Source organism: Arachis ipaensis, chromosome B9, assembly GCF_059453495.1.
Source record: "Arachis ipaensis isolate K30076 ecotype BB chromosome B9, ASM5945349v1, whole genome shotgun sequence".
Classification (NCBI taxonomy): Eukaryota; Viridiplantae; Streptophyta; class Magnoliopsida; order Fabales; family Fabaceae; genus Arachis; species Arachis ipaensis.
The window spans coordinates 147,172,358-147,192,611 of NC_142444.1; the positions used below are offsets into that span (position 1 = coordinate 147,172,358).

Below are 20,254 nucleotides of genomic sequence, written 5' to 3' on the forward strand. Positions count from 1 at the left end.
GTACCATTCTTCCTGCAATATCCGTCTTTTGGAGGATTTGCTTCATGGGTTGGTTCGTGCGGACTCTTATTGTGTGAGCCTGAAAGTAAGGCCGTAGCCTTCGAGAGGCTATTACTAAGGAGTAGGCAAACTTTTCTAATTTGTGGTACCTTAGCTCAGGGCCCTATAGAACTTTACTGATGAAGTAGATTGGGTGTTGCCTGACCTCCTCTTCTCTTATCAATGCTGCTGAGACAGCCCTGTCTGCCACGGAGAGGTATAGGATGAGGTCTTTTTCGGCTATAGGTCGGGTCAAGATAGGAGGTTGGCTCAAAAACTTTTTGAACTCCTGGAACGCCTCCTCGCATTCGGGGGTCCACTCAAACTGGTGCCCCTTTTTTAGTAGGGAGAACAGTGGAAGGGATCTTAATGCTGATCCTGCCAAAAATCTGGAGAGAGCTGCTAGTCGGCCATTCAGCTGTTGGACTTCTCTCAAACAAGTCGGGCTTTTCATCTCTAGGATAGCTCTACACTTGTCGGGATTGGCTTCGATCCCTCTTTGTGTTAGCATGAATCCTAGAAATTTTCCTGCCTCCACTGCGAAGGCGCACTTTGCAGGATTTAGTCTCATCCCGTGCGACCTTAGGGTGTCAAAGACTTGTGAGAGGTCGGATAGGAGGTCAACTTCCTCCTTGGTTTTTACCAACATATCGTCGACATATGCTTCCATTAAGCTCCCTAAGTGTGGGGCAAACACCTTATTCATTAGCCTCTGATATGTGGCCCCTGCATTTTTCAATCCAAATGGCATGACCACGTAGCAATAGTTGGCTCTGGGCGTGATGAATGATGTTTTTTCCTGGTCTGGTTCATACATCGGGATTTGGTTATACCCTGAGTAGGCGTCCATGAATGACAGGTATTGATACCCCGAGCTAGAGTCCACTAGGGCGTCAATGCTTGGTAGTGGATAAGGGTCCTTGGGACATGCCTTATTTAAGTCGGTGTAGTCGACGCACATTCTCCATTTACCATTTTGTTTTTTGACTAGCACTACATTGGCTAGCCAAGTTGGGTATTTGACTTCTCTGATGAAGCCGGCTTCTAGGAGCGCCTGCACTTGCTCTTCTACTACTAGGGCTCGCTCTGGGCCGAGCTTGCGTCTTCTTTGTTGTACAGGTCGGGACCCTGAGTAGACCGAGAGCTTGTGAGACATGAGCTCGGGATCTATCCCAGGCATGTCGGAGGCCTTCCAGGCGAAGAGATCGGAGTTATCTCTTAGGAGCTTAGTCAACCCTTGTCTTAGGGTTTCCCCTAGGTTGGCTCCTATGTGAGTGTTTTTTCCTTCCTCTTCGCCGACCTGAATTTCCTCAGTTTTTCCCCCGGGCTGTGGTCGTAGCTCTTCTTTAACCCTTGCTCCCCCGAGTTCTATGGTGTGGACTTCTCTGCCTTTTCCTCTCAGGTTTAGGCTTTCATTGTAGCACTTCCTTGCCAGCTTCTGATCTCCCCTCACCGTTGCTATTCCCGACGAGGTCGGGAACTTCATGCAGAGGTGGGGCGTCGATACCACCGCTCCGAGTCGATTAAGGGTAGCCCTGCCGATTAAAGCATTATAAGCCGACCCCACGTCGATGACTATGAAGTCTATACTCAGAGTCTTTGATTTTTCCCCCTTTCCAAAGGTGGTGTGGAGGGGTAAAAATCCTAGTGGCTTTATCGGCGTGTCACCTAATCCGTATAAGGTGTCGGGGTAGGCTCTTAACTCTTTCTCATCTAAACCTAGTTTGTCGAAAGCGGGCTTAAAGAGGATGTCTGCTGAGCTTCCTTGGTCTACTAGGGTTCTGTGTAGATGGGCATTTGCCAGGATCATGGTAATTACCACTGGGCCATCGTGCCCAGGGATTATTCCTCGCCCGTCTTCCTTTGTGAATGAAATGGTCGGAAGATCGGAGGACCCCTCTTCGACCTGGTAGACTCTCTTGAGATGTCTTTTTCGAGAGGATTTTGTGAGTCCCCCTCCCGCAAATCCTCCTGAGATCATATGGATATGTCTCTCCGGAGTTTGTGGTGGTGGGTCTCTTCTATCCGTATCTTCTCGCTTTCTTTTTCCATGACCGTCCGACCTTTCTATGAGATATCTGTCAAGCCGACCTTCTCTGGCTAGCTTTTCTATCACATCTTTAAGGTCGTAACAGTCGTTTGTTGAGTGTCCATATATCTTATGGTACTCGCAGTAATCACTGCGGCTCCCCCCCTTTTTTATTCTTGATGGGTCTGGGGGGAGGCAGCCTTTCAGTATTGCAAATTTCTCTGTATACATCCACTACAGGAACTTTCAATGGAGTATAAGAGTGATATTTTCTTGGCCTATCAAGGCCGAGCTCTTCCTTCTTCTTCGCTTCCCTCTCCCTTTCTTTCGTTGAGGGAGGGTGCCCGATTCGCAAACTCGGGTCTCTTAGCCTAGCGTTTTCTTCCATATTGATGTACTTTTCAGCTCTTTCCTGTACATCATTTAAAGAGGCGGGGTGTCTTTTTGATATGGACTGTGAGAAGGGACCTTCTCTAAGACCATTGACTAGCCCCATGATGACCGCTTCGGTGGGCAGGTCTTGAATCTCCAAACATGCTTTGTTGAATCTTTCCATATAGGCCCGTAAGGACTCCCCGACCTCCTGTTTTATTCCCAGGAGGCTTGGTGCATGTTTTACTTTGTCCTTCTGGATGGAGAATCTCATCAAGAATTTTCTTGAGAGGTCTTCAAAACTGGTAATTGACCTCGGAGGGAGACTGTCGAACCATTTCATCGCTGCTTTTGACAAGGTTGTCGGGAAAGCTTTGCATCGCGTAGTGTCAGAAGCGTCGGTCAGATACATCCGACTTTTAAAGTTGCTCAGATGATGCTTTGGATCGGTGGTTCCATCATAGAGGTCCATATCGGGGCTTCTAAAGTTTCTCGGAACTTTTGCCCTCATTATGTCCTCGCTAAACGGATCTTTCTCTCCTAAGGGAGAATCTTCTCTATTGCCTTGGGAATTCCGACCCTTGAGGGAGGATTCTAACTTTAAGAGTTTTCTTTCTAACTCTTTTCGTCGCTCCATCTCCTCTTTTAGGTTCTTTTCAGCTTCCCTTTGTCGTTCCCGCTCCTGTTCTAGCTGCTCGAGGCGGCTATGGATTAGCCCCATAAGCTCACTAGCGAGAGGGGGTCTTTCTTTTTCTGACTCGCGCCCCTCCGAGGAGTTTACCTTCGGATTTTTGATTCCGGAAGTGCCTTCCTTATTTTGATCATTAGCTTCCTGGTGGAGGTTCTGATCTGCTTCATTGTTTCCAGTGTTCAAATTCTCTTGATCAGAATCTGTCTCCACATGACCTTCTTCAGGGGATCTTTCCGCCATCACTGGTTAATCTCTCGGGTCCCCGGCAACGGCGCCAATGTTACGGTGGGTAACCAGAGATTCGTGGGCCGGATGACGTTGGTTGGCCCAAACGCGTGAGGGAGGTGGCTATCGAGTGCACCTGAAACTCGGTGTTCCTCCGTCCGACTTGTGCGTGTGGAAGAATGGGGGGTGGTACCTGCAATGACACTCCAATGCCTAAGTTAGCTAGAGTGTGAGCAAGTTGAGAATGTATTGGGACTTAGTGATACCTGAGGGATGTCAGGGTATTTATAGTGGTGAACCAATAACCACCGCTGAAGTAGTGCCACCTTTTTAGGTGGATAACCGTTCCCATATCTTAGGGAGGTTAAGATATGGCTCTATGAAGTGGTTAGAGAGTTTCTAGGGGCAGTTACTCATTCGAATGAGTGTTATCTGCCAGCTAACCCTCGTATCCGACTTCTTTGGAGCAGGTCGTGTTCAGTACCGACTTCTGGGGATGAAGGCTGGTACTGGGGAGGGCCAACCCCTTTGGGTTGGGCTTCTTTGCTTGGATCCTGGGCCCTATTTATTGGGCCAGGGTATGAACAACAACCTAATACACATTCATAACACATATATACCGAATTTAATATCCAAAGCTCAAATTCAGTAAAATTAAAATGGAATTATGGTATCCTCACCTTATCCAAGCTTCACATAAGTAAGAATGAATGTTTTTCTCAAGTTAATTGGATCCTAAAACATCAAAGAGCAAAGAAATTCAATACCTCCACCTAATTTCTCGAAAATTGGGGAAGAAGAGGTTGAGAGTGAATAAGCGGGTTACCTATGAAATTGTTCTGGGAGAAATATAGAGCTCGACGCGGTGATCACGTGGTCGTAAATGGTGCGGAGATTGGAGCTCGGACGGAGGAGTTACGGCGTTTTGAATTTTGCCGTAAGCATTGGGGGTTTCTTCCTTCTTCTCCCCTGCTTGATGGCTTTCAGCGTTTTGCTGAAATGGGTAAGAAAGGAAGCGTGCCCCTTTAAATGTGCTGGGCCAGTTGGGCCCGGTTCAACCAGTTCGGCCCGTTCGATCCAATCTTGGGCCAAATTCTTCGAAATTGGTGTCAAAATTCTCGTTTCGATGAGCTCTATCCTAATTTAATATAATATACGCATTTCTAATTCTCTTTATTAAAAACTAATTTATTGACTAATTATTTACTAATTTAAAGGGGTTTACATAGCTTAAAAAAAGTGTGGCTGAATGGGTATTTTTCTTGTAGTGTTATTAGATACCATCATTAAATAATTTTGGTTTATTTTTTAGTTTATTTCGGTTTATTTGTGTGTTAATTAAGGTTCACTTTATAATACTAATAAGTATTGACCAAATTTTTTATTCTTTAAGTAATTTTTTAACTATTTGTTCAAATCTGAATCGAATTCGATTCATTTGTTAATTGAGTTAGGTTCATTTGATACTACTTTTAAGTATTCACCAAATCTGTTATTCCTTAAGAAATTCGGTTCATCTCTTAGTTTAATTGAGTTCATTTGCATGCAGAAATGAATTAAAATGTGCTTTTCTTGCTGATCGAATGTTTATCACTTTTTATTCAAATCTGAACCAAATTCGGTTCATTTATTAATTGAGTTAGGTTCACTTGATACTACTTTTAAGTATTCACCAAATCTATTATTCCTTAAGAAATTCGGTTCATTTCTTAGTTTAATTGAGTTTATTTGCATGCAGAAATGAATTGAAATGTGCTTTTCTTGCTAATTGAATGTTTATCACTTTTTGTTCAAATCTGAACTAAATTCGGTTCATATGTGAATTGAGTTAGGTTCACTACTTGATACTACTGTTAAGTATTCACTAAATCTAAACTAAATTTGGTTCATTTCTGGATCTAAATGAAACTCAATTAAAAGAAGGAAAAAAATGCAACAACAACAACAACAATAAAAGAATGATGATTGAGAGAAAATACGCAAAGAAGAAGAAGAAGAAGAAATGCAAAAAAAAAGAAGGAGGAAGGCGATGAAGAAGAAGAAGGAAGAACGCGAAGACGAAGAAAAAGGAATGCGAAGACAAAGAAGAAGGAAAGCGAAGAAGAAGGAAGAACACAAAGATGAAGACGAAGAAGTGTTATTCAAACATGCGTGTGTACACACGGGTGTAATGAAAGTGATTTTTGATGAATTTAGACATGTTTGATTAGAGTTAAATACAAAAATGCTTAAATGTATAGTTGGGTTGATTAAATAAATAAATATTATAACTAGATCTAAACATTCAATCTGTATTAAAAAAGACAATAATTAATAGAATCCTAATACACGAAATTCTTACATGTTTATCATGTTGTTCTGTGGGCAACAAGTGAAAGTGTATTGAGAATTTAGAAGTTACTCAAATTGATTGGGATAATGATCGAAATTGATTATATTAAAAGGGGCTTTTCATCCTTGATTAATATAATGGACAAATCGTTAGATATATATCATTCTTTTATTTCTATATTGACGGTTTAAATTTTAGAATAAATAATTTTATAATATGATATTAAATTTGTTATAATTGAAATGTCTAAAATTTGGTCTCTAATCTTTGTTAGAGATATAATTTTTTTAGGATTAAGTACGATTTTAGTCCCTAATGTAGAAGCTGAAAATTTGTTTCGTCCCCAAAATTCATGTTTGTTTTAAAATGGTCCAGCGGACAATTATGCCCCTCAGCTAGTTACTATCCGTTATTGATTTGTAATCGAGTAATAATGTTAACAACAACAACAACAACAACAACAACAATAATAATAACAATAATAAAAGGGAACGTTGTAAAAGAAGGAGAAGAGGATCATCTTCTTCGAAAAGCTCAGAGGAAGGAAACTGTGTTAGGGTACAACGAAGCAGAGGAAGGGCTCGAAAACGCTGCGTCGATGGCTTCGCAGAGTCCAACATCGTGTCGAGTTTGATCACCTGTGAAGAAGTTGGTATGTGGGCATGGGGAGAGGCCGATTCTGCGAACCTCAACGACAAAGGACAACCCCAGGCCGACGATTTTGGGGTTGCGTCTACTATGAGGTATTTTGTTGTTTCCATTTTGTGAGCATGAGTTTCGGCATCTGGGTTTCTTTCATCTAAGGATTTCTGGCTTATGATAGGTTCAGGATGCTTGTGATTTCTTTTGGTGGGCAGACCCGGAAGCTGGAGGAGCGCAGTAGGATTTTGAAATTGCAAATTGTAGGAAGAAAAATACAACCTTGAAGACAAGGTTAAAGGATGTTGAATGGAAGCTGAGGATTGTAGCTACTCTAGGGATTGTTGGGTAGATTGAATTTTTGTATTTGTTGCTGTAGAATCCACACAAGTTAAGGCAACCATATAGAATGCACTTAAATTGTAGATGATTAGAACATCAATTTTAGGATTTTATTGTGTTCTTTTGGTAAATTGATAGGAAAACGTGTCATGTTACAATGATCTTTTATGTTGTATCATTTGTGAACCTGTTTGAACGTATGAATAAAAGTATTGTCTTAGTTTCCAAGCTTAAAGCAGAGGAATTGTGTTGCAATACTTTAAAGTAGATATGTGTGCATATGGTAAGGACATATCGTATTGAAGGCCAAATTCAGATCAATGAAACTTAAAACACTGACAATTCTAGTCATGCATAACACAATTCATAAGCCAAAAAGGCCAATTACAGAATTAAAGATGTCACTTAAACAAAAAACACAGACCAACAGTGTGCATAAACAAAGTTCAAACCACTTAACCACCTAGAACAAAATAACAAAATAACATTGTTTGAGGCTTAGAGAAACATTCATAACAGTCAAATCATAACTAGCAACATCTAAAGGTTTCCCCATGCACTAGGAGGCAATTTTTCCATTAGCTGCAGTTTCTGCAGAGGGTCATGTGGTGCTCTAGTCTGGATAACAAAAAATGCCTCTTTCTCTCAGTTGGTTGACTGTGTGAGTCCTTCTTGCTATTGGAGGATGCTGCTGTACTTCTCTTCTTAGGCAATGGCTGAGATGAAGGAGCTTTAGGGTTGGTCTGAGCTGGTGCAGGCCCTAACTTTTTGGGCTGGATCTTGGGCTGAGTTGAAGTATCATTGGGCTTAGCTGTTGATTTGTTGGGCCTAGTTGCTTGTTTCTTTGGCTGACTTGTTGGAGGGTTGGGTTGTGAGCATGAACTCCTTTTAAGTGTCCATCTCTGAACTGTATGGCCAGGGGGTTGTGAGCATGAAACCTTCCAACCTCTCTTAGGACCTTTGCTAGCTTGTTAGGTTGCATATTGGACCTATGAGGGAAATTAAAATTTGATAACATGAATCACAATTTAATATATAACAATGTATACTACCAAATTGAACCATAAAATAGTGAGCCATAAACCCTCTTCTTAGGTTTTGTGAAACCTCCCTTCTTGTGTCCTACAGCACCACAATTAGAGCATATTTGTATTTGTCTCCTACGGGAGAGGTGAGTCTGGCTTCTGTTATCCTTATCTCCAGGTCTTCACTTCCTCTTCTTCACCGATCGGTAACTTGGCCTCCTATATGGTGGTGGCATGAAATCATCATACTAGGTTCTCTCCCACAGATCTGGCCCATTCAGAGGATGTATCACTTCCTGGTAACACCTTAGGTAAGCATCCTTTTGTAGTGGTCATCCACAAACGACTCCAAGTCCAACCCCTTAAAATTGATGCAGCTGATGGCCTGAGGACAGGGTAGCCCGCTCATCTGCCACCTCCTGCAGGAACACTCACCAGTAGACAGATCCACAACAAACTTGTCTAACCCACACATCACCTCATACTTACTAGCAGCTGACCAATATGGCCTCCAGTCCCTAGCAAACTTTGCCCTTTTCTTTAATTTCTTCCTAATTGTTGGCATGATGTTACCCTAGTACAGTTGAATCCTATCTCTATTTGCAGCCCATCTAGTCATCCCTAATGTCCTCTAACATAGTCACAATTGGTTTTTCTCTAGCCTCAACTATGACAACATTAAAACTTTCACTCATGTTGTTAATAAGGGAGTCACATTTTGAATGAAATGTAAGCGAGAACGGGACCAGAACCTAGGTGAAATGCTGTTCAAGTGCCGACATGCACCCTCATTCTTGAGCCTCAGTGACTTCATCTCCTTCTCTCAATCTTTTCAGTGCGTTGACTTTGTACACCTCTACATTTGATTCTTCAGCTCCAATCTAGGAAATTTCTTTCTAAAATTGTTATACAGATGCCTCACACAGTATCAGTTGTTAACTCCTGGAATGACCTCATCAAAAGCTGGTAACAAGCCCTGCAGTATAAAGGTGAACTTGGAAGTTAGTCCAGTATTAACAAATTTCTTAATGCCCAAAACAAATAAAAAATGAATCGTTAATTACCTTCTGCTGCTCAGACATGAATGTGCACCTCCCAATTTTCTCAGCACCCAAATCGTCAGATAGATGTCACAGAAACCAAACCCAGGAGTCCTTTGTCTCAGCTTCAACCACCGCATAAGCAATTAGAAGGATCTGGTCATTGGGGTCTCTTCCTATTGCAGTCAATATCTGGCCACCTTGAGGAGTCTTCAAGAAGCACCCGTCCAAACTAATAAAGGGTCTGCAATGTTAGAAGCTCTTCTTGCATGCATCGAAGCAGACATATAGTCTCTGGAATGTACAATAATTCATCAACTCTGGGTTCTGTATTTCCTGGGAAAAATCTGGGCTCCGAATCACTTTCAAAATCACTGATGAACCTGGATTTGCCCTTAGAATCTCAACACAGTAATCATTAATCCTTTTATACTGCTCACTAGATACACACTAAATCTGGCTTAGTGCCTCTTGCTTCGTTTTGCCTGCCATTGATTTAGTCACAGTGACATTTTGTTTCTTATGTGCCTTTGCCACCAACTCCTTTATTTTTATTCTAGGATTTGACTCTACCTTCTTCTTAAACTTGGCTCCAAGCCACTTAATGTGCAGTATGCCAACCCTGTATGTTTGCATGCAAGTGTGTTGCAGGTTCATGCTTCTTAACTGCCATAAGGATTTATCCCCAACCCTGTGTGCATAGAGCCAAAAAGGGCAATCTTTCTGACAAACAGCCCTAAGCCCACCAAATCACACTTCTTAAACTTGATACTCCTAGCCGTATGAACTGCATAAGCCAACACAGTATCCTTAAATTCTTGCCTGGATGCATAAAGTATTCCTACCACCCATCTATAGCTGCTCATATTCTTCAAAAGTTTATGAACTGAAAACCTTTGACCCCCATGATCTGATGCATCATTAGCATCATCCTCCCCTTCATCTCCACCAATCATATAGTCTATCTCTAATTCATCACTATCTACCACATCCACATCACTAATCTGACTTGTCTTAACCCTCTTTCCCTTGCTAGCAGTATCTTTCTTAGGCACAGAATTATCTTCATCAAATGCACTATCGTACTCATACTCCTCCTCACTATTAGTAAAGTGAATGTCACATGCACTGTCCCCCTCCTCATTGGACGGCAAATACTCGGGGTCATCACTGTCTTCTTCACTGGTTCCATTTCCATCTCCTCGAAACTGTCCTCCACCCTGGGTTCCTTTATTAGGTTCCTCACTTCCCTCCGTTGCTTCAGCCCCATGACCATAAAAAACAACCAATTCAAGCCCAGCATCATTCCCTTCTTTAGCTACTCCCCCAACGTCAATGTAACCCACTTCCCGAAATACCTCCGCATCCCCAACATCGTGGACCACAAACAACTCTACCAATCCCCTTAACCCAGTAATGTCACACATTTCGATTGCATCTGCGTCACCCTTCAGCATCTTCAAGTTAGTCTCCGAATCATCCAAGCCTGGATCTTTACACCACAATGCTGCAATGTTGGACTGCAAGTACCCTTACTATCTCAGCTCTTCATAGGCCTCAAACACAGACCAACGATCGCTGTCAATGTCCTCAATAATTGTTCTTTGACCCTTTAAGTACTTAAATACCCCGTCTTCATAACCGAATGCACCGCCATGATGCACCCTCATGTATATGTACACCATCTTCTGCCAGTCAACCCTGTTATCCAATAGAATACATTACTAAAACAGAGACGATACTAAAATTGAGACGAAATAAAAGAAACACATATATACAAACCCTAGCTATAGCAGCAAAATCGGAAGCCTACATTAAACCCCAAAAAGCTCAAACGGAGCAACATTGTTGTCAAGTTCAAACCCCCAAAATGCTATAAACAGTTGATGTGATTGCTGAAGGCATGAAAAGTAACTGTACCTGAAAAATCAGTTGGTCCAGCGATGAAGATCAGTGACGAATGTCACACCTCACCGATTGTGAAACTTCCACCACCCAAATCCCTACAACCACTTCCGTAGAATCTCTTCGCAGCAACGTATTCGAGGGTTTGACACAAAGGTTTCAACTTTCAAATGTTTTTAAGAACATTATGAGTTATTTGAGGAGCAAGAGTCAAATTCGCGAGAATGAAATTAAGGGACACAAATTACAAGGGACAAACTTGTCATTAAAATTTATTTTTGGTGCGAAAGGATCATTTTAAAACAAACATAAACTTTGGGGAAGATTTTGTTTACAAAATAAACTTGGGGACAAAACAAATTTTCGGCCTCTATATTAGGAACTAAAATCATACTTGACCCTTTTTTTATCAATTTAACCTTTTAAAAAAAATAATTTTATGACATAATATCGGAATTTCTATAATAACAAAATTTAAAGTTCGACCTTTATTATTTTCTCCCTTTCCAACAAAAAAAGAATAACGAATAAAAAGAAAAAAAATTATACAAAAATTTAAGTAAAATCCAAAAAAAAATTATTGTTTGAAGAGATATGCTAAAAAATCTAGAACTTTTTTATTAGGGATAAGTACGATTTTGGTCCCTCACGTTGAGGGTCAGAATCGAAATCGTTCCTCGTGTATATTTTGATTTAAAATCATCCTTAACGTATTTTTTTTGTATTAAAATCGTCCTTTTTAAAAAAATTTAATTTTATTCCTAAAATACCCCTACTTTAATAATAAAAAAATTAAAAAATTTATTAAAAAAAAAAGAAAAGAACACGTTTTGGGGGGAGGGGGAGAGGAAACGCCTTTTTGGGGGTGGGGGGCTGAAAGGAAATGCGAAGGGGGGAGGGGAGGGAGAGGGGGAAGGGGAAGGGGGGAGGGGACGGCGCCGGCGCTGCTACTCGCGTTGCTGTCGTCAGAACATGTCGCCGCCACCATCGCGCCGTTTGCGTCGTGCCATCGTGAGCAGAACCACGAAGAGAGATGGATCGCGAGTGAGGGGGTCACGGGCTTGGAGCCGCCGTGCCTTCATCACCACCGCGTCCTCACTGCACTGCCGCCGTCGTCCTCACCACGCTACCGGGGGGTGGAGAGAGAAAGAAGGGGGGAGAAACAGGGAGGTCGCCGCCGTGATCTCCTCGTCGTCGTCGGCTTCCGTTCCGCTGCTGGTCGCCGCCTCGCCGCCTCTGCTTCTTGCTTCGATTTCTGTTTCTTCTTCGTCTTCTGCTTCTTGATTTGTTGAATATTTGATTTGTTGAATCATTGTTGGTTTTGAGTTGTTGGTTTTCTTGATTTCTGAATTTCTTGATTTCTGAATTGTTGTTTGCTGTTGATGGAAGAAGTTTGTTAATTGATCTCTGTTTGTTGTTTGGTGGTGGTGGTGGTAGTGGCTGATTTTGATTTGTTGTTTTTTTATTTGGTTGTTGAATTTGTTGAATTTTGGGAATTTGTGTTAATTTGTTGAATTTCTGATTTTTAGATTTTTGGATTTGTTGAATTTGTGTTGATTTTATTGATGTTTTTCTTGATGGTGTAGGTAAAGGTGCTGGTGGTGGTGGTGGGAGTAAAGGTGCTGGTAGTGATGGAGGTAAAGGTGCTGATGGTAGTGGAGGGTATTTTTGTCCAAAAAAATTTAAAAGGACGATTTTAATACAAAAAAACACGTTAAGGATGATTTTAAATCAAAATATACACGAGGGACGATTTTGATTCTGACCCTCAACGTGAGGGACCAAAATCGTACTTATCCCTTTTTATTATTATTATACCAACTTACATAACATTCACGTGTATTTTTTTTCTTTTTCTTTTTTTTTTTTGGGATACATTCGCTGGTATATATCTGGTCCAATCGTTAACAATCAATAATATATGATTCAATACAATATTTCATTACAAACAATACGACACCACCAATAAAATTTATTATTTTTTATTAATATTTCATTAATTTTAAATATTAAAAAATAATTTTAAATTTGAATAATATAAAAATAAAATACCAACTTAAAATATTGGTTAATATTAAAAAACATTAATTACTAATAAATTTCTTTCACAAATTAATATAAATAAGTAAAATAAAAAAGATGTGGTTTTTGCTTTAACGCACGGCACTAATATTTTTGTTTTATAAAATTTGGTTTTAATTTATTCATAATTAACTAAACATTTATAATGAATACTTATTTAATCAAAATATTTACTTAATTGAAATATTATTAAAAACTTAACTAACGCTCCCTTGATATTAATAATAGAAGATAATGGACGCAGGTGTTCTGAATCTGAATTGAATTGAATTGAATTGATCACAACTAGAAAATGGATTAATACAGACAGATTTATAGACGGCTTTAGTCTTTATTACAGACGGATTTTTGGTTACCGACGAAATTACCAACGGGTTTTGTCTCTCTGTAAAAGCCCCGTCGGAAATTATTTACCGACGGATTTTTTTCCGTCGGAAAATTACAGACGGATTTTTAGCAGTTACCGACGGATTTTCCCTCTGTAAATTTTCTATCCATTTCCCAAAGGCGACGAACTTTCCGACGGATTTTCCGTCTGTAATTACAGACGAATTTTCCGACGGATTTTTCGTCTGTAATTACAGACGGATTTTCAGACGGATTTTCCGTCTGTAATTACAGACGGATTTTTCGACAGATTTTCCGTCTATAATTTGAACTTTGGGAAATCATCCCACGTTCTGATTACAGACAAAAAATCCGTCTGTAAATCCGTCAGTAAGATAAAATAGATTTTTTTTTAGATTTTTCCATTGCAAAATGAATACTTTAGATTTGTTTTCTAAATTTACTCCATCAAACACTGTAAATTGAAAAAAGAAAGCCAAAAATCACATAAATAAACATAATATTCATTACATGATACCTATAAAATTGGATGTTATTTTTCAACATCATTGGCCAATATCTCATTGTCTTAATAAAAAGATACCCAAAAAAAATAAGATGACCATCCCAATGTTACATGAATGTCACAAATTACACTTAGCACTTAAAGATAGGATAATCTAAAATATTAATAGTTAACTAAGTTGCATTGGCAGCATCAAGCTCCATATTGAAAGTTAATTTTGACATCTCCTGACTGAAATAGAATTAAAACCCAAATTAGAATTGGAGTGAATTAGAATGCTTGAATAAAAATAACAACAGGTTTCTTTGTTGACTGAGGACCAGATTCCTCTTCTGGATACAATTTCAAATGGTGATACCTACAAGCACAAAATCCAGTACCATTCATAACAAATAAAAATTAAATAAATGAAAATTGGTTCCTCAACTCTAAAGTCTAAAGTCTAAACATAACAAATTCAAAACAAACATGAAGACAGCACAATAAGTAACTAAAACTCACAAATCCAGCTGTTTAGAGGCATTCCTTGAGCTGCACGGCCAGTATTTAGAACATAACCATTCATCAGAAAGCTGTCCCTAAAAAGTGGATTCTGCGTAGTTATCACTGTATGTATAATCAAATCATTTGTTTATTCATTGATCATATAGCACTATTAGTTTGCAACCAAGAAAACAATTGCAATAAACACCTTTTTTGTATATATAAAAAGGATTTTAGAAAGCCTTTCAACTTCCTTGAAATTGGTGAGGAAAACCATCCTAATGGCTCTGTGGGCCTGTCAGCAATAAACAAATTGGTGAGGAAAACCATCCCTCAAATTGAATATTATTAGTCAGTAAAATGGTAGTTGGTCACTAAATAAGACAGCATATAGCAATTCAACAAGGGCATTATATATGCCAATGTATAAGCTGATAAGGGAGGCAGAGAAACACAAATTAACACTTAAATAAAGCAAATTATAGAGGTATAGAAGATCAAACTAAGTCACAAGAGTAACAAAATAGATAAATGCATCTAAGATGGCCCCAGGCTTGTTTTGCTTGATTGGCCCAAGTCCAAAGGCTTGGCAAAGGTGAAGGAACAAAACCTGCAACTTTTTAACTATTGTAGCCATTGCTTCCTCAGAGGCTAGCTTGCAATCCCGGAAAGATGAATCTCCATATGCCTAAGACAGAGAAGAACAAACTAAGATATTTTATCAACTATCATAAGCATGTGCCTGTTAAGTTTTTAACTTTTCCAAACACATTTATGAGCACTCAATAATAACAAGAGTGGCCAAATAAATATAATTAATTACCATATTAGCATCTGGAAGTTCTCTAACAGCAACATCAACATTTTCAGCAGTTTGTTTTACCTGATTAACACAGATACATACCAACAATTATCCAATGTAAAATAAAGAGAATTGCAAGAATTAGTTAATGATTAGAAATTAAACAGACCAATAATTGTCCCTCTTTGGCAGTATCATCTGCAATGCAGTTGTGAAGAGGCTCCAATTGTTGGCTACCATCAAGTTGAACACCAATAAAATACTGTACTTCTCCCTGTTAATAAAAACACAATCTTAAAACTGGTTAATTAAATTTAGTATGATTATCTATATGTGTGTGCGCGCGCGCGTGCGTGTTGTACCTTACCTTCTGATCTCGCATAGGTTGCAAATGAAACAAATTCCAAAACTTCTTACCTGAATTATTGAGTAGAAGTTAAGAATCTTCAGTAGCAAGTAGAATAATAAGATTTAAATTGTTAAATTTGTTATTTTTCTCTGTAGAGTGCAGACTGCAGAGTAATCAAAGGATATAGAAAGAATAAATGTTAATTAAAGAAGCTTATATTAATTGTTACCACTCTTTGATAATTAATGAGCTGCACAGTAATTTCTATTTGGTTGTCAATGGCCTCTCTAATTTTTTTAACTGTAGCTCGATCAGTTTCAGGTCCTTGCAGAAATCTAAAATCAACCAAATAGAATCAAGATTAAAATAAGCATCACTATGATCATAGAAACATTTATACATATAATAATTGAAGCCTGTGGAAAAGTTAGAAACAATTGCAATAAACACCTTTTTTATCTCAGCTATATCTATCATATTCCTTTTTAAGTTTTTGTTTATCTCTTATCCTATTCAAAACTGGTGACTTGGAATCTCATCCATATTACTAAGTTTTAGAATTCATTATCATCATTTAACTATCCTTCCTTGTTTTACTCACTCTTTTATCTAACCGTGACACATCGTTCCAAATGTTTTTATAGTGAGATTCTTAATCTTTTCTCAAAGGCGGGAAAAGGATTGAGGAGTCTTATCTTTTTTTTTTTCAGCGTCATAGTTAACTAAATTATTTTGGTAACTCATAAGTGAAAATTTATATTCAAATAAGAGTAATAATAATGACATAGACATTATATTTAAGCATTTTGTTAAAATTAATTTTTATATGTTAAAATATGTATTTACAAGTAAATAGTAAAGTATATTTAGATCATTTTACCTGATATTTGGAACCATTCATCAAAAGTTTCAGCAGAGCTAAAAATTTCAGGCAGAAGAAAATTGAGAAGGGCCCAAAGTTCATGAAGATTGTTCTGCAATCACAAAATAAGAAACCACAGTAAATATCCAACTTGTTAGATGATGCATGTTACGAGGGAAAGTGAACTAGAATAAGAGTTTTAAAAGTTACACCAGTCTATGAACAGATAGTGCTGCGGGGAGGTACAAAAAATAAACAAAAACACAAAACAGCAGTTCTACCAAGTTAACCCAAATTATGAGGACAAATGCATTGAAAATAAGCTTCTCTTAGCAAGCAACAAATTTCCTGCAAGAATTTATATACAAGACCTAGTTAACTCAAGATACTTTAACTATCCTGTTTTCAAAAATCAGCAATTTGGAACAATAAATGAACCACACCACCTTTTGCATCTTCGCTCTCCAAAAGCTTTATAAGAAGGTTCCCACCAACTTGCAACACTCCAGTTTCCGCCAAAGTGGATGGATCATCATGGCTTTGCTCACCTTCCTGATTATCATCACCGTCAGCATAAACTGAAAATGCAGCTCTTCTGCCAACAGCCAAATCCAATGCTCGCATCCCTAGCTCCACTGACAGAGCTGCATCTTTAGTTGTGATTCTAGAAACCAAAGGGCACATGTCCAAAAGTATAACAGAAAAACCTTTTTGCTGAAAAGTCAACAGCCAAAACTTGATTGTATTACATTTAGGAATGGTGATTGTTGAGCAAAACCACCACCAAAAATTCGGAACCCTAATTCCATAAAATGTTTGTTCAGCATTTTTCCACAACAAAGTCAGTCCATTTTCTTTTATTTGGTAAGTTTCAAGTAAGAGAGGGTACCTGTGGAGAGCCAAGCACCCGGAGCACAGCCGAGGTCCAGTACGGATGAGCCAGCCTTGATGAGCTTGTGCTGCTTCTGTATCTGTACCAGCTGTTAACTCAAAGTTAGTTAGTTAGTTAGAAGAAGAAGAAGAAACAGAAGTTTCGAGAACCTTGAAGGCAGAGCGAGCAACATAGCCAAGGCGCTGAGCTTCCTTGTAGAAGATATCGGGTGCCCCCCGTCGCCCCTCCCCCCATCTCGATACCTTTTCAAGGTTCAATGAAACTTGCACATTTTCTTTTCAGGCTAATGTTTAAAAGAATTTAATTTACAAATACATCCAATTACATGCCACAGTAAAAATAATTTTTTATATTATCTTTAAAAAGAAAACCGAATGTATTACATCTGTTAATGTATTAAATTCACCTCTTATCTTCTAATTAGGTGGCCCTGAACCTCGTTTTAGTTTTTACTCTCAAGAAAATAAACCAAACAGAACAAGTGCTAGAATATGACTAGAAAAAGATCAACAATAAAAGGAATCAACATCACTTTCCTATTTCTTTGCTATGTTGTCATGTTCATTGGACAGTTCTACTTACATTCAAGAAATTTTTGGTTGTAACTGTTCACCTCTTGAAGACCCATTGCTTTGAGAAATAGGATCTCTTGAAGTTATTTTTGGTTGTAACTGTTCACCTCCTCTGCTTGCAATCTGATGCTCGAACTCTTCTACAACCTTGCTTAAAATAGATTCAACCAACTGTTCCATGAAGAGAAAAATATTAGTTAGAAGCTTGTAGGCTCAAACGCACTCTCGATATATAGTAATGTAGTAGTGGAAGACTAGTGATTGGACTATGCTCCAACTCTCTGGTTCTGAATGAGAAGATTGGACTATGCTCCAGCTCACTTTGAGCCTTCTCAGATTAAAGGGTTAAAAATTGATTACTAACTCCTCCAATCCTTTTACCATTGCTTCAGAGCTCACAGAAGATAAGAATTAAAGGGTTAAAAATTGATTAAGTATGTCTTCAAGACTTGGGAGAGACAAGGAGGGCCAGCTTTACCTGGGAACTAATATAATTCAGTGAACCCTGTTGAACAAGCTGCAAAATACATAAGCCAACAACACAGAAACCAATACAGATTAAATATTGAACTAAACCTTATTTACCAGAATAACAATTCTGAAACATAAAATAGAACTCTATAAGGGTTATGCAATTGAAATATTAACCTGAGTATTTTGACCTCACCAACTTGATCTCGTCTAATAGATCCATCTCCAGTTCTAGCAGATCCTGAGTATTCCTTCTGTATCAATTGAATCGAATCGATGTAACAGACGTAGTCAAGTCACCAAGAGAACCCCACTGCTCAGCCACCCTTTTATATATTATATTGGAAGTCTGAACCCTCTCCAACATACATATTATGCACTGTCATGCTCTGCAACATTCACAATCTCAATTACTATCAACATAATCTCATAATTAGCATATAATTAGAGACATGAAACCCTAACCTTGAGTAGAGGCGTTACAGATCCATCGTTAAGAGTGAAGATATCAGAAATTTAGAAGCATAGTGTCAACAAGATCTTGAGCTGTAACACTGAATAACAAGCAAATGATTATCAAACAATGAAAGTTGTAAATAATTATCAAACAAATAGCTCAAATTGAATTACAAATTACTTGAACAAAGCAGAACAGAACAGATTCAACATTCGTCCAAGCAAATAATTCAAACGAAAGCTTCGATTGCAGAAAAAATTCATCAAAATCAGAGTAAATCCACAGATTCAAACGAAGCACAAAAGTAGAGTATGATAAACCTAAAACTGGCACAGAAAAATTGAGCCCTAAGGTTTATCACAAAGAACAGAATCACAAAATCAGGATTTATATACCTGAAATTTGAGATGGTTACAAGAAGAACTGAGAGAGTGAGTTGAGATTAGATGGGAGAGGTGCCAGAGGGAGCAGATGCGATGAGAGCGTCGGCAGAGAGAGCTCTGCGATGAGAGCGACGGCGGGGGGATCTCGTAGGACGCAAGGGATGACAGAGAGATTGTGCGATGCAAGCAGCGGCGGCAGCGGCAACGGCCACGGCGGAAGAAGCAGAAGTAGCAGCCACCGAGAGAAAAGTAACTCGTGCCAGGGAGAGAGGAAGAAGCTCGTGTTTGATCTATGAATGGAGCTCGAAACACAGTTTGAATGGGGGCTGCCACGGAGAGAGAAGAGGGTATAGGTTAGGTCTAAATTAAAATTTTCAGACAGAAAATTTTAAATTACAGACGGATTTTCCGTCTGTAATAATTTAATAAAATGCGTGTTTTATCTACTTAATTACAGACGGAAAATCCGTCTGTAACTATTCTACGGAAAAAAAATTAATTTTTCCGACAGAATTATAGACGGATTCTCTTTTCCGTCTGTAATTTATGCTAATCTATTTTTTTTGTTTTCCGATAAAAAAATCCCTCTGAAATTCCGTCTGTATTTCAGTGGGATAAAATCCGTCGGAAATATCCGTCTGTAATAACTAATTTTCTAGTAGTGGATAATCTCTAAATTGTAGACAGAGATATTTCGTATTATATATATATATATATATATATATAATGGATTATATTTCGTTCACTCAATACTATAAAATTGTTTCACCATGAGTACATGTTCGGTTCATTATGCAGAAAGTTGTTTGAATTTGAATTTATATAATGGATAATGTTCCATTCATTTAGTACTATACAATTGTTTCACCATAATAATAACATGTTCGGTTCATTTTTGTTCTACACAATTTAAAACTCTTCCTCCTTGATGCGTATTTTCGGAAAATGAAAAACGAATTCCAAACACACAAAACTAACCGGCAAGTGCACCGGGTCGTATCAAGTAATAAAACTCACGGGAGTGAGGTCGATCCCACAGGGATTGAAGGATTGAGCAATTTTAGTTTAGTGGTTGATTTAGTCAAGCGGATCAAGAATGGATTTGAGTGGTTTGTATTCGACAGAAGCTAAATTGCATGAAATTAAAAAGGGAGAAGGGTAGATTGCAGAAAATTAAAGAGCAAAGAAAGTAAATAAGCTGAATCTTAAAGAACAAGTAATGTAAATTGCAGAAACTTATATTGCAAGAAATGTAAATTGCAGAATCTTAAAGTGCAAGAAATGTAAATGGCTTGAATGATAAAGGGAATTGGGGAGTGGATTTGCAGAAATTAAACAAGGAACAATAAATTGCAACAAACAGGAATGTAGAAGATGGATTCAATTGAACCGGATCTTGACAAAAATGG

At 38.5% G+C, this 20,254-nt stretch overlaps 2 protein-coding genes and 1 long non-coding RNA gene across 3 annotated transcripts; all 3 read right to left on the reverse strand.

The window, feature by feature from the left end:
• Positions 1-13,844: 13,844 nt before the first annotated feature.
• Positions 13,845-15,241, reverse strand: LOC110266954 (uncharacterized). The gene is made up of 6 exons (XM_088499324.1): positions 15,227-15,241; positions 15,029-15,133; positions 14,881-14,940; positions 14,668-14,745; positions 14,300-14,352; positions 13,845-13,932 (listed from the first exon to the last, which is right to left on the reverse strand). Exons 1-6 carry the CDS (start codon positions 15,239-15,241, stop codon positions 13,845-13,847), a joined length of 399 nt encoding a protein of 132 aa, XP_088355450.1.
• Positions 15,242-16,475: 1,234 nt separating this feature from the next.
• On the reverse strand, positions 16,476-17,483 carry LOC107616420 (uncharacterized). The gene is made up of 3 exons (XM_088499848.1): positions 17,112-17,483; positions 16,960-17,050; positions 16,476-16,869 (listed from the first exon to the last, which is right to left on the reverse strand). Exons 1-3 carry the CDS (start codon positions 17,194-17,196, stop codon positions 16,476-16,478), a joined length of 570 nt encoding a protein of 189 aa, XP_088355974.1. The 5' UTR covers positions 17,197-17,483.
• Positions 17,484-18,182: 699 nt separating this feature from the next.
• Positions 18,183-18,958, reverse strand: LOC110266268 (uncharacterized). Its single transcript, XR_002353418.2, has 3 exons — positions 18,858-18,958; positions 18,471-18,559; positions 18,183-18,394 (listed from the first exon to the last, which is right to left on the reverse strand). It is a non-coding gene; the product is annotated as an uncharacterized LOC110266268 (long non-coding RNA).
• Between the last annotated feature and the right edge of the window lie 1,296 nt (positions 18,959-20,254).

Bases quoted from the DNA above. Each gene is read 5' to 3' on its own strand.
- LOC107616420 (XM_088499848.1), bottom strand. From the start codon at position 17,196: ATGGGGGGAGGGGCGACGGGGGGCACCCGATATCTTCTACAAGGAAGC. The intron at 17,051-17,111 runs GTTCTCGAAACT...TTGAGTTAACAG, and splicing joins TTGCTCGCTCTGCCTTCAAG to CTGGTACAGATACAGAAGCA. The intron at 16,870-16,959 runs GTACCCTCTCTT...TTATGGAATTAG, and splicing joins GGGTGCTTGGCTCTCCACAG to GGTTCCGAATTTTTGGTGGT.
- LOC110266954 (XM_088499324.1), bottom strand. The intron at 14,746-14,880 runs GTAATTAATTAT...TCTCTGTCTTAG, and splicing joins AACTTCCAGATGCTAATATG to GCATATGGAGATTCATCTTT. The intron at 13,933-14,299 runs GCTTTCTAAAAT...TTGTGCTTGTAG, and splicing joins AATTTCAAGGAAGTTGAAAG to GTATCACCATTTGAAATTGT.